Source organism: Primulina tabacum, chromosome 1 (genome assembly GCF_025594145.1).
Source record: "Primulina tabacum isolate GXHZ01 chromosome 1, ASM2559414v2, whole genome shotgun sequence".
Taxonomy (NCBI): Eukaryota; Viridiplantae; Streptophyta; class Magnoliopsida; order Lamiales; family Gesneriaceae; genus Primulina; species Primulina tabacum.
In genome coordinates, this window is record NC_134550.1 from 57,264,701 (window position 1) to 57,279,029 (window position 14,329).

Below are 14,329 nucleotides of genomic sequence, written 5' to 3' on the forward strand. Positions count from 1 at the left end.
CTATTTACCAAACAGTCAACTACTTTACCAATTCGAACATCTCTATGTGAAATCGTCCAAACAAATATGAACCGTCACCAAAAAAAAAAATATTTAGACTGTTTTTTTGGGGAAAAAAAAATCACCCGAAAGATATAGAATTTTGCTCAAATTTAAATTAATTTTAAATTTTATATATTGTATAATTTATAGACGATTGAGTTTATAAAACTAATAATTTTATTTTTGATAAAAAAAGTTAAATTATTCATAAAATTGTGTAACATAGTTGTTAAATAATTAACTTTATTAATTAGGTCACCTCACAAGTTGTACCTTTATTTTACTATTAAAACCTAATAATTAAATCTTAGTAAGGTATGACTATGCTACATCTTGAGCCCAGAAATCCAAAAGTTGTACCTTACCCGGGCCGAAGACCGGGGGGTAAAAGTAGCATCCGATTCTAATGCAAGCCCAAATCAATAGTTCACCCCGAATAAATGACCTGTCCATTGGGCCGGTGTTTCAAATGTTGCAGGCTTTTATTATTATGATTTGTTGTGGTATTACATTCATTTTGTAGGCCCGTTATCAAGAAATAGTACGGTTCATGAGGGTTTTCTTTTTTCTTTTTATTTTTCTTTTTTTAAAAAAAACAAATCACTTCTTATTAGTTGATTCCAAGCTAGGAAAGTTGAAGTATTTAATAATAGGAATATGATAAAGGTTGCTGATCAATCGTTTGATATGGTACTAGTATCGCGGATCTGATTCGGAGAACTTGTTTAGTGATGATTCCTAGCTAATTTGATTTTGTAAGTTCAATATTGGTATTATACTTAATTAGAAAAATGAAATCATGTTTGGGTTGAAAATTTAATTTTATGAATAATTTCATATGTTTTTTTTTTATTTTTTTAATTTGACTTTATTGTGTTCATATGGTAGAGAAAGACGACAAATTTAGTTGACGTCTCCATCTTTATGTATCCCGGCTAGGTACATTCACATTTTGACATATTTACGGTGAATTATTCACGTCATAAGCAATAAGGAAGAATATTTTATTAAAATAAAAAACTTGTGTGAGACTGGTCTCACGGGTCGTATTTTGTGATAAGAATCTCTTATTTGGGTCATCCATGAAAAAATATTACTTTTTATTTTCAATATCTATAGGGTTGACTCGTCTCACAAGTGACTTACTCTCTTATAAAAATCAAAGTGTCAGGTGAGATTCTGAATATTCTTGTGATTATTCGATGGCCGGTGGTTTATTTGGCATTGCTGATGATTATTAGATATATATCAGTAATTTATTTGTCGTCAATTTAGGCAATGCCCTTGATGGTTTCCCCTGAGGATTATTATTGTTACGATAGTGAAATTGAGATCGCTATCTAATAATAAATTAGATCAGAAGAAGAAAAAATTGAAGCAAGGAGAGAATAATGTTCGACTAGAATAACTGTTATTTCCCTTCTCTTTTTCTATATGTATTATTCAATATCACCTCTGTATATGTTAAACGTTTATCACTAGATAAAAAATTATAACATTTGGCCAAAGCGCAATTTTGTTTCGTTATATTTGCGGAAGCACGAAGTGTGCTTACTTGAATGCTAATTAGTCGGACGGTTAGACACCTGAATCCAGGGTTGTACGTGTCTATCTGCTGATACTGTCTCATATTTCTTAGATATCGGTCTTATCATTCTCGTACCATCGGTTCTGTCTCCAACACAGACAATATTACTCGTTAAAATCTGACATCACTCTTTTACGGTATACTTAGCCAACCAGATCAAGCGACGCAACATCAGTAACTTGATGCACGAAAAAATTATCTATTATGATTTTTTTTCCATGCAGAGACTGATATCTCTTCGATATATATGTTTTTTGCTACTAGAGCATATATCTTCGTGGATAGGGATGTAATCGAGTCGAGCCGAGCCGAACTCTTGAATGTTTGAGCTTGGTTCGTTTATAATCGAGCCGAGCTCGAGCTTTATTTAACGAATATATGCATGGCTCACGAGCTTATTCAAGCCTTTATCGAGCCTAAACAAACTTAATAAATATGAATTATACATTTAAATTTTCATTAAATTAATTAAAAATTAAATTATATATTTAAAGAAAAATATATTATTCTTATTAGAATTTGTAAATTTATTATAATAAATAAATTTAATAGATTTTTCTATATATTTCATAAATAATATGCAAAATCAATAAATCAAGTATCAAAACTATTATTTTTCATCTAAAAGATTATTTATGAACTTACCAACGAACATGTTCACGAGCTAACGAGCCGAATACTGTAAAGCTTGAGTTTGGTTTGTTTATCTTAACGAGCCTCATCAAACGAGCTTTTATCGAATCGAGCTTCGAATAGCTCACGAACGATTTGATTCGTTTACATTCATATTTGTGGATGTCTTAATCATGCTTTGTGAATATTTAAGATTCATTGAATTATTATATATAATTAGATATGAATATGCTTTTTGTCAGTTATAATCGATAAATATAGAAATATGAAGCACAACATCTATTGTTTTGTTTTTTTGGCAGTGATGCAGGAAAATTTGATACAAACTTTGTCATGTAATAAATTGCGTGTGTCGATTTGTAAATGATTGTGATTTTAAGTTGGTATATATGTAGTATTTTTTAAAAATAATTTAAACATAGATAAATATATGGTCCTTTTTTATTAGGAAAACAAAAGAATGTTAAGGATTGTGATAAATTAACTCTATCTAAACGCAAAAGCTTATGTGAGACGGTCTCACGGGTCGTATTTTATGAGACAGATATCTTATTTGGGTCGTCCAAGAAAAAATATTATTTTTTATGCTAAGAGTTACTTTTTGTTGTAAATATCGGTAGAATTGATCCGTCTCACGGATAAAAATTCGTGAGACCGTCTTTTCTATCGACCAAAACTATCTCCCACAATTCACTATCATATTGGCAAGGACATGTGATGTGCTATTGGATGTAGGTGCATTTTGGGTAACGAATATTTGAATACGAGCGATAATTTTTAAAGAAAAATAAATGCATCCTGTAAAATATGTCAAAAAAGTGGGCTTTTTCAAATTTATGATTTATTTATTTTATCTTTAATTGGAAGCACACCGATTAATTAATGATTAATAAATATTTAGAAAATTAAATTATTTAGAATGAGTTTGATATAAAAGTTGTAGCTTAAAAAAAATCTAAATAAATTCAGCTTTTTAAAGCAGTTTATTAAAAAAACATATGCAAAAACTTGTGTGAGACGGTCTCACGGGTCGTATTTTGTGATACGGATATTTTATTTGGGTCATACATGAAAAAGTATTATTTTTTATACTAAGAGTATTACTTTTTATTGTAAATATCAGTATGATTGACCCGTCTCATAGATAAAGATTCGTGAGACCGTCTCACAAGATACCTATTCAAAACTACGAGCAGTTTGGTTGTTTAGATAAATTTTAAAAAGTCTTTTTATTTTTATTTTTTTTAAATAGTAAAAAATCATAAATTCTAGCTTCTACAAAATTACCTTTTAAAGTACTTTTCGAAAACAATTTTTGTAACAAAATACTATAGCAGTGTTTGCAAAATATATATATATATATATATATATACACTTAACTTTTACACAAAATTTTCAAATATTTCATCATCTAAAAAGTTAAAAATCACTTAAAATAATCTTCAGGATACAATAATTACATCTTTAAAGAAAATACATTTTTTTTAAAAAAAAATTTAACTGGAGCTTCTTTAACCAAACAAGGTCAGAGTTTTCGGCTGTGTTTGTTTGTTACGTAATTATGAATTTCATCCTAGCCTACACCTATTTTCTAGCTTTAGCATTTCACGCATTATTATTATTTATTTATATAAAAAAATATATTTAATTTAAGTTATTTCGACAAGTATAAGTAGAATTATTTATTCAGATAAACACAATTAGTAGACCAAAAATCGATAATCCCTTATACTTCATGTTAAAACTAAATATTAAACTATCTAAATTTTTATAATCTAGCACCCCAAGGGGTGTAGGGTTTTCGTGCTTTCGCCCACGTGTGCAGCCTTCTTTTAATTTTTTTTTTAAAATTTAAAAACAAAAATCAACAATCGCATTTGTTGACAAGTAGGTACATTTGCTTCTGCAAACTGTTGATTCAGTGTTTTCTTTGCTGCACATATTCTACCTACACCGAACCCGATTTTTATTTCCAACAACCTCGATTTACATTCACGCACATATTTTTATACCCGAGGTTTTCTAATACATTCACGCACATATTCTACCTACAAAATCCGAAATTCGAAAAATCTTCGGAGTAAGAAATTTCCAACAACCTCGATTTACCTTCTGATTTGAGGTGCCCGGAAAAAGCCTGCACGAGATCTCCAGAATTGCGATCACTTGAAGCTCTCGACTGTGTGGTGTGTTTCTTTCATTTTGTTTTGGTTCGTGAAGGTGGTAGATGGAGGGTTTTGTGCGTAAATTAAAAGGCTATTTTGTTGATTTTTGTTTTTAAATTTTAAAAAAAATTAAAAGAAGGCTGGACAGGTGCTGGCGCCCACGAAAACCCTGCACCACTTGGGTGGGGTGCAGGGCAACTAGCCTCTATATGTGTGTGTATATATATATATATACATACTTGCTTGAAAATAAAGTCTTGGTTGTAATTATGAATACATGTACTCGCAAGCTGTAGCTAGCAGCAATCCTTTCAACGAATTTGGCTGTGCGCTGAAAAAAACAACAAGCTAGGTGTTTGGTACGAGCCTATAATTTCTCTCAATTTGTCAAAAATATATAATAGTAGCTACCTAGGTTACCAGCCTTTTAATTCATGAGTTTAATTATATATACTCTGTCCTTTATATATATACTTATACACACACAGTGGCGGAGTCAGAATATAAATCTGACCGGATAGAATTTTAAACTCTACAATTTTTTAATATTTTAAATTGATTTATCGGACCTAATACCATATTATTCTAAAATTATATAAAATTTACGTATAAATTGACCACCCGGGCTAAAATCCGGATATATTACCTTGTAGCTCCGCCCTTGTATACACACGCATACACAATGGGACGGAGCCAAAAAATAAAAGTTGAGAAGACAAAAAATGTTTAAAAATTTTACGGGAACAAGAACAAATATTAGGAGCGAAGGTGAAAAATATAATTAATTTTAGATTTTTAATGAATTAAGCTAAAATATCGAGGCAGGCAGTCGCACTCACCCGCCCCTTAGCTCCATATATATATATATATATATATATATATATATATATATATATATATATATATATATATAAATTATTATTATTATTATATAAGTCTATGGGATGTGATAAAAATTGGGTTTATTCATGATAGGACATAAAATGTATAAATTAATTAGGCATCGAAAGCACGTGGTACACATTTTATACACAATTTTTTTGTATGATGCATTATATGGTATGTGATGTGATGTGGGTGCAGCTGCATTTTTCTCATTGATACACACACATACATGCATTCGATATATGTTCCTTGATTTGATTAGATACTTTGAATTTACCATGATTTTTCAAACAAAGCCAATAATTTTTACTCCCCGTGAATTATGATTTAAAAGGAAATACGTCTAGTTTGTATATATCGTGACCTCCTACATATATATATATAATAATTATTTTCCATAGCATAAGACAATCCATCATTGTAAGGCCCGAGATTTTATTTACAGTAATCTGATATTAATCTGAAATGATTTGGCAATAATTAATACGAATTATGGGTAAGTGAGAGGTGATTAAAGACGGAACAAATCAGACCGGGACAGACGAGAAAAGACACAAATTAGATGCGAGGGAGGTGCCACTCGCGCACATGCGCGACGTGATGCGCGAGTTGGGCAGAAGATCCCGCGCATATGCGCAGAGTGATGGCGCGCATATGCGCGAGCTGTAGTATGCTTTGTCCAGAGAACCTCGCGCATATGCGCCGAGGTGAGGCGCGCATATGCGCGAGAGATGCCGAGACACACGCGCCGAGAAATGGTGTCTCGCGCATATGCGCCGGTTGATGTCGCGCATATGCGCGAGACGTGTTTCTTGAAGGAACGAGCCACGTTTTCTTGAGCATGCATGGTATATATATATATTTATTATATGAATTTATTTCATCATAAGAAGAACGAAAAAAGAGAGAACCGAGGAAGGGAAGCTCCAAATCCTTACGCCTTTTTACATAAATCCGCCGTCTGATTTTGAATCTGAGTATAGTACCGAGTTCCTAGCGACGACAGCTACAACTGGGCGTAAGTTTTGTTGCGTTTTGATGTCGTTTGAAATTATGATGTTGCTGGAATTGAATAACCGTCATATATGATGTTCTTGTCATGTTAGACATCATAGAATCGAAGTCAGATTAAGAAACAGACTTATTATGTAATTTTTATGATTTTTGGAATTGATTAATTGAGATTCAATATCATATTGGTGTTGTTATTGAAATTATGAGTTGCACCGATATTGATTATGAGTTCTGGTATTATATCTGTGGTGTTGGACTTGACGGGGTTATCGAGACTGTATTGTTATACTATCGAAACATCCGTAAATTGATATTGATCAGACTCGATATTGGTTGAGATTGTATGTGGTATCATATGTCGATTGGCATTGATCAGATTATGTTTTGATTTGAGTATTAATCAGAACAGGTTTTGAACTGAGTTATGTACTGATATTGTATCTATTCGATTGTCATTATCAGATTGGGTATGGACATAGTTGACTTCAATACTTCGTCTTCATCGTACCGAGAAGATAAATGTATAAATTAATGTTGAGTTGGGATTGCACAACTCGAGTGAGGTTTGGCTCGAGTTTTCCTAAATCACATACTTTACCTTATTGTATTGATTTGATTGATGTACTTGTTCTCTTGATTTATAGACAGCAGGTATTAGACGAGTAGTCTTGTGACAGAAGTGCCTGATAGTGGTGGGATCGCCACGGGCACATTGCACAATGTCACAAGATAGTGTATTGGCGATTGTGCCAAAGTCTGTCACCGGATGTTTGGCTATCGATGTGGATAGAATCATCACTTCTTCTATTACTGATGATCGATATTATATCGATGTGGATATAATCGGAGCTTCTTCTATTACTGGTGATCGGTACCGTATCGATGTGGATAGAATCATAACTTCTTCTATTACTGATGGTCGATATCATATCGATGTAGATAGAATTGGAGTTCTTTCTATTACTGGTGATCGATACTATATCGGTGTGGATAGAATACGAGCTTCTTCTATTACTGGTGATCGATACCATATCGATGTGGATAGAATTGGTATTTCTTCTATTACTGGTGATCGATACCCTATCGACGTGGATAGAACTGGAGTCTTTTCTATTACTGTTGGTCGATATAGGAATGCTAACTTCTGGAAACCGGGATCCCTAGACTAGGATTGAGTCTAGTCTTAAATATGGAGTCATGAGTCTAATTGACCGTTTATATTGATTGAGTTATGTTGATTATGTTCCTGAATATGGTACACGATGAGTTATGTTCCTGATGATGGTACATGTTTAGAATATGAATTTATATTCTGATTTGAATACATGTTAGACATATCGTTTATATGCTTTTATATTGTTTTTATGATTGCATGTATACATGATTTATACTGAGAATGTAATTCTCACCGGAGTTATCCGGCTGTTGTCTTGTTTGTATGTGTGCATGACAACAGGTGGGATAGGATCAAGGTCAAGAAGAGAAAGAGGCTGGACTAGATAGCGTGGAGATCCGGGCTTCGAAGCAACTTAGGATTCAGCATTGATATATAGTTGGACCTAGTTGGATTTTTGTAGATAATACAAGATTTATATGTTTATATTTAATATGTAATTTGAATTGAATTGCATTACGTTTCCGTTTTGTATTTAAAAAAAAAAATTAGACCATGTTTATTATAATTGTTTGAATTATTCCTAAAGACGATTAAGGAATGAATTAGCGTCCGGATCCCCACATCATAAATAATTTAAACAATACCATCGAATAACTAATTATATATAGATAATTACAATGAGTTAATAATAAATTAGACACAAACCATATAAGTCGAAATGGAGTCCCAAAGATTTCTTTCGAAATCCGGAATATTGAATCATTGCCTCGCGAGATCAGACCAAGAAATCCTTGGAAGATGTATATAATAATTTAAGAAGCATTGTGAAATGGTAGTGTCTTCTTTCGGGGCAGGTCAGGATGGTCGGTTGACCGGTCTAAAAAATACTTCGGGCGAGACTTTTTTCTTAAAAAAATTGAGATAGAAGTCCTAAAAATCATATTTCCTAATGGGGAAGAACAACGTTTTTTTATGTAAAGGGAACTGTTAGACGCTACCTGTAAGTGCAGACTTGATCAACTTTCGGGCTGAACACAGTTAACATGAGTAGTTTTCATTTTAGGTCTTCTTATCGATCAATCCACAGTTTTAGTCAATTATCTCACAACTTATTTTTACTTTTGCCGGTTATTCATAAGAAAATGATGACGTGGCTCGGAAATTCCTGACTTTACGACAGCATTCTAGTAAAAATTAACCAAATTGAAAAAAATGTATAAGTTGGTGAACCAAAACGGTTAATTAACTAATAACAAAAAAATGAGAAATATGTAAGTCATATGATCAAAAATATTATTTTCCTTTTTCTAATTTCTTTTTTTTTAAATATGATTCAACATAAAAATTCATGTATAAGATTGGTTAAAAAATAATTCAACAAGTTTTTATAATTGTCTTTCGCTTTATTAAACAAGAGGAGATATATAACAAAGTGAACGATTCGACATTTCAACGACTTAGCACCAAAGTCGGCATAGGAACGATGAACGCGCGTGTTCACAACAATTGAAACATGTGCAAGACATTCTTTGATGTTTCTTTTTTTTTTTTTTTAACAAAGAAAACATCACTTCAACTTTTGACTGTGCTTTTAAAATAATGGTTTCCTGGCCGGTAGAGAAGCTAAAATAGATTTTTTTCCTGAGATTGTCTTATTATTAATTTTATGAAACATATCTTCCATTCATGAAAAATATTTATTTTTATGCTTAAAATATTGTTTTTTATTATAATTATATATATTTATTTTTATGCTTAAAATATTGTTTTTTATTATAATTATATATCATATCGATGAATCTCATTAATATAAATCCATAAAAAAGTAATGAAATACTCGTAATGTCAACTTGTTTATATGAACAAGGCATGTGTGTGGGCACTCCCAATTTCACATATATTAATTTTCTTTCTGTCTTTGTCATTGGCCATATGCACGGATGCACCTACAATCAATTGATTACCGAGAAAAAAATCAACAAATAGATATTTTTATTGTGTTTAGTTGACAAATTTATTTAAAAGAAAATTTTGATAGATGAATTTTAAATTATACTCAAATTATAATTAAAACTACATAAGTTGATTTACATTTGAAATCCACTTGAATTTTATTTATCCAAAAAATTTAAAGAATTTGAAATCCATGTGTTTAAATCATTAATCGAAGCATGACGTAATTATCATATCATAACCACACACAATATTATTCTTGAATTTATTAAAAAATTGATACAAGCAAATTAAATTTAAATTTTTAAGCATTAAATTATACCAAAAAAAAAAAAAACATGTACACTCAGACACCAAAAAAAGAAGGCGTTGGAAGAAATTCTCATTGATTTTTTTTTATTATTATTTTTTTTTGCTTATGTAGGAAATAAAAGAAGGCGTTGGAAGAAATTCTTGTTGTCCTTTGCTTGCAATGCCTCATACACGACATAATGAAATCGATGCATAATGTTGATATATTTGATAATGATGCCGGTGGCGCAAATAGAATGCATACAAATACCCAAATTTGGCTAGGTTTTTCTAGACCACGACTTCCATCGATTATTTTAAGATAGACATGCAGTGAATATAGTTTATTTCCTTACTATATAATCTACACAATAAATATGTTATCCATGACATGAAATGTAATTATAAACTCGACGGGTTGGCAGCAATATAATATAGTCGTGACAGAAGAAAAGAAGAAGGCCAAGATTGCAACTTCGTACTAAATATACATGTTCCGACAAAATAGACATGATCATTTTATGCTATACTGATTGATTAATATCTGTGTATTTTTATATAAAATTTAAAACAAATAATGCGAGATTCAGAATTATTATTTTTTATTTGAGTTCATAAGCGAATATCATGTACAAAACACATCGAAAATAATAATACTTCCGACGTAGCTCAAACTAAATCATACAGATGTCATCCAATACGTGGGACACTGTCTTAGTTTGCAACTTGCAATTCATGGGGACCTAAATCTCTTCAATTTCATGTTCCCTATCCCTCTCGTTTTGTTCACTGCCTTCATTCTCTCTCAGGAATTTGTAATTTCACTGAAATGGGATTTTTTTAAGGAAAAAAACACGTGGAGCATCGATCGACAAGGTCCAACATTTTCAAAGTTTAATAAAGTAAACGAAGAAAAGTGATGTGATGTCGCTGAGGGCTCCAACGGACCAAATCAGTAATTTTTAGTTTTTGAGAATTTGAGTGAAGATAATGGCTTCTAAAGCACCTGCAAACAAGAAAGGAACTCGTGAATGGAGCGTCGGAGGAGTGTCCGGTGTAGCCACTCCGATGCTTAAGTCAGCAGGTTTTCAGATGAACACAAGCAATATTTGAGATGAAATATGTAAGTGCTTGAGAGTTCAAGGATTCTCCCCCCCTAAACGAGATTAATACCTGCTTTTTATAGTAGAAGATGGCGTATGTACCTCGATTCTCGTGCCACCTACTAAGTATGGTAAGTCGGTTACCCATACTAGCTTCTGATGACTTATAGGATACTCCAAGTCCAAGTAGTTCTGACAGATTAGACGGCCTGTATCAATCATACTCGAGTCCAAGTCCAAGTAGTTCTGACAGATTAGACGGCACTCGAGTGCGGCACTGTTATCGAGGTAGCCCGAGTAGAATACATCCCGGGAGCTTATATGAGAGCCCGGGCTTCTGGTTGCCCGGAGAGTTGAGTCTGACCTTGCACCTGCCCGGCTTCAGAAGAATTCATCATGCATAATAACCTTGATTTGAGAATCCACTTGTTATCACGGGTCATCCATGACCCGGGCTCTTATGAGGTATCATCAAAAACCATCTTCAATACTGGACAATAAGCTCGGTTCCACTTGTTGAAATACCGAGAAAAATGTTATATAGTGATCGTGACTCAATTAAAAGTTACTAAGAAAAAAATTACCAAAAAAAAATTAAATATGTTAACACCACGATTCACATGCCACGTAAATGTTAATAAATTTTTAATAGTATATAGAGTATGTTTCAGTCTTCTAGTCTCATATATCTATGTTCGTGAGATGAATCGACCTGATTCATCATATCTATAAGGAAAAATAATACTCTTAACATAAAAAATAATGTTTTTCAAGAGACGGCTCGAGAAAAAAAATTTCGTTTTAACAAAATTAACACGTGAGATAGTGTCGTGTTAGTTATTGTGTAGTATATAATATATATTACATTCTTTTAATATTTTTATATATTAAAGGCCATCAGATGTTTTCAAAAGAATTGAGAGATGTATCAAGCGCTATGTGCCTATGTGTGATAATATTATAAGAAAGGCCTTCCCATGTTTCAGAAATTTTTTTAAAAAAATTATCAGAGATAGTAGGAATTAATTAATATTTAAACGAGAAAAAAGCGACATGAGAGTGACCAAATATTATATTATATTTAATTTAAGTGGGACTTCGTTAATAATTATATAATTAGCTAAGTCATATGTTGCAGTGCACACAATATTGTGTAAATAATTTATTATTATTACATGTATGAGTCCTGATACATATGTTTTCGTTTAAAGAAAATCAAATTTTAAATTATGGAGTAAGAATTGTTTGATTATTAAGTAAAATTAAATAAAATATAATTATTGTTAGATAATCAAATTAAGGGCAACATATATACATGTCTATTATTTTTGTTTTCCGTGGCAATACAACAAACGAAAAAAACACTTAATTTGATTATCTAACAATAACTAGAGGCCGTATTGTGTGAGATGAATATTTTATTTGAGTTATCCATGAAAAAATATTACTTTTTATATTAAGAGTATTACGTTTTATTGTGAATATACACGTCTTATATATAAAAATTTGTGACATCGTCTCACAAAAAACCCAACTCAAGTATAAAAGGTTACAAGTTTATTACAATATCAGACGAATCGAGAAAAGATTGTAATTAATTAAGGCCAGGTCCTACCTAACAATTCAATACAGTGCGGTGGCCTGGGGATTAAAATGGCCAGTCCTTTCGATAGGTGAGAGGCCACACGATTAATTAATTTCTCCTTTAACTAATTTATTAATCCAGTCTAAAATAATATAATATATAATCTAAAATAATATAATATATAATTGTTAGTCCGCTACTCTAGGAAACACCCCTCTCCCTCCAATCACACTGTTTGTTTCCACCTTAGCCTCCTCCACTCCTCTCCTCTTCTTAGCCAAAATCAAGCTTAACTGAAACAAACCAAACACCATGGATGATGACTTTATCTTATCCTCCCAATCTTTGTCTTCTCCCATACTTGAACAACAGCCTTCTGCCCTTCAAAAGAAGCTTCAATACATACTACAAAACGAGCTCGGTGGTTGGGTGTACGCCATATTCTGGCAGAGCTCCAGAGATGAGCATAATGGCCGCATTTTTCTCACCTGGGGAGATGGTCATTTTCAGGGGACCAAGCAAAGGTTTGCTAAATCTGGATCTCATCAGCCTGAGAGAAAGAAAATCATGAAAGGAATTCAGGCTCTCATTGCTGATTCCACGGGTCCCGTGGACGGTGATGTCACGGATGCTGAGTGGCTCTATGTTATGTCCCTCGCTCAGTCCTTCTCCCTCGGTGATGGCGTCGTCGGCAAGTCCTTTCATTCTGGGTGTCTGGTCTGGTTGAGCGGTGAGAATCAGCTCAGGTTTTACAACTGTCAACGAGCAAAAGAAGCGCAGATCCATGGGATGCAAACCATGGTCTGTATCCCTACTTCGAATGGTGTCGTTGAGTTGGGATCTGATGCTATCATCAACCAAAACTGGAGCTTAGTTCAACAGGTGAAATCGATCTTCGAATCTTCTTCTTCATGTCCTGCCGATCACAACACCAGCTCCAAGGGTGCGCAGTTCGTAGAGAAAATCATTTCATTTGCAGATGTCGCGGCGGTCGCTGATTTTCAGGAAGACGACGAAGCAAAGAACTGCTCTACAAAAGTGTTGCCAAACAAACAAGAAGCCAATATGGACAAAACACGGATCAACAAATCTGAGCTACCTTTCTCTTATCTGCATGATTCGGACAACTCAGATTCAATTTCCGATTGTCATTTTTTTCTAGAGACTAGCATTAACGTTGAAACCAAGAGAAGTAGTACTAATACTCCATCGAAGAAGAGGGGTAGAAAGCCAAGCGTGGGGCACGACGTGCCACTGAACCACGTGGAAGCGGAGCGGCAGAGGAGGGAGAAGCTGAACCACCGCTTCTACGCCCTCCGCTCGGTGGTTCCTAACGTGTCGAGGATGGACAAGGCCTCACTGTTGTCCGATGCAGTTTCCTACATCAACGAGCTCAAGTCCAAAATAGAAGAGCTTCAACGAGAAACCAAGAAAGTGAAATTCGAAACAGCAGATGCAATGGATAACCAGAGCACCTGCACCACATCAGTGGATCAAATCAGGTCCACCACCAGTACCATCAATTCTACACCCCTCGAAGTTGAAGTGAAGATTGTTGGGGGTGATGCGATGATCAGGGTCCAGTCCGAGAACGCAAATCACCCGGCCACAAGGTTGATGAACGCCATTAGAGAGCTGGAACTACATGTCCACCATGCCAGCATGTCGTGCGTGAATGATTTGATGCTTCAAGATGTTGTCGTTATGGTTCCTGATGGATTCAGATGCGAGGATGCGTTGAAAAACGCTCTTGTTATGAGATTGGAGCAGTAATTGCGTTAAATTAATCATTATTGTATAATAATAATAATAATAATAATAATATATGATATCGTTAAATAAGCTGTTGGCAATATTGTATATATGGGGGGGCCTTGTATGTATGATCAGGACTACTCCTTCCTTCACTAGGTGTTTTCCATCAATGGCGTAATAATTTCCTTTATCGATCCA

General features: G+C 33.4%; 1 protein-coding gene across 1 annotated transcript; it reads left to right on the forward strand.

Moving 5' to 3' along the window:
- Positions 1-12,564: 12,564 nt before the first annotated feature.
- Positions 12,565-14,329, forward strand: LOC142553563 (transcription factor bHLH14-like). The gene has a single exon (XM_075663909.1). The coding sequence runs from the start codon at positions 12,689-12,691 to the stop codon at positions 14,147-14,149; it is 1,461 nt and encodes a 486-aa protein (XP_075520024.1). The 5' UTR covers positions 12,565-12,688; the 3' UTR covers positions 14,150-14,329.

Coding starts and splice junctions, on each gene's coding strand:
- LOC142553563 (XM_075663909.1), top strand. CDS start 12,689: ATGGATGATGACTTTATCTTATCCTCCCAATCTTTGTCTTCTCCCATA.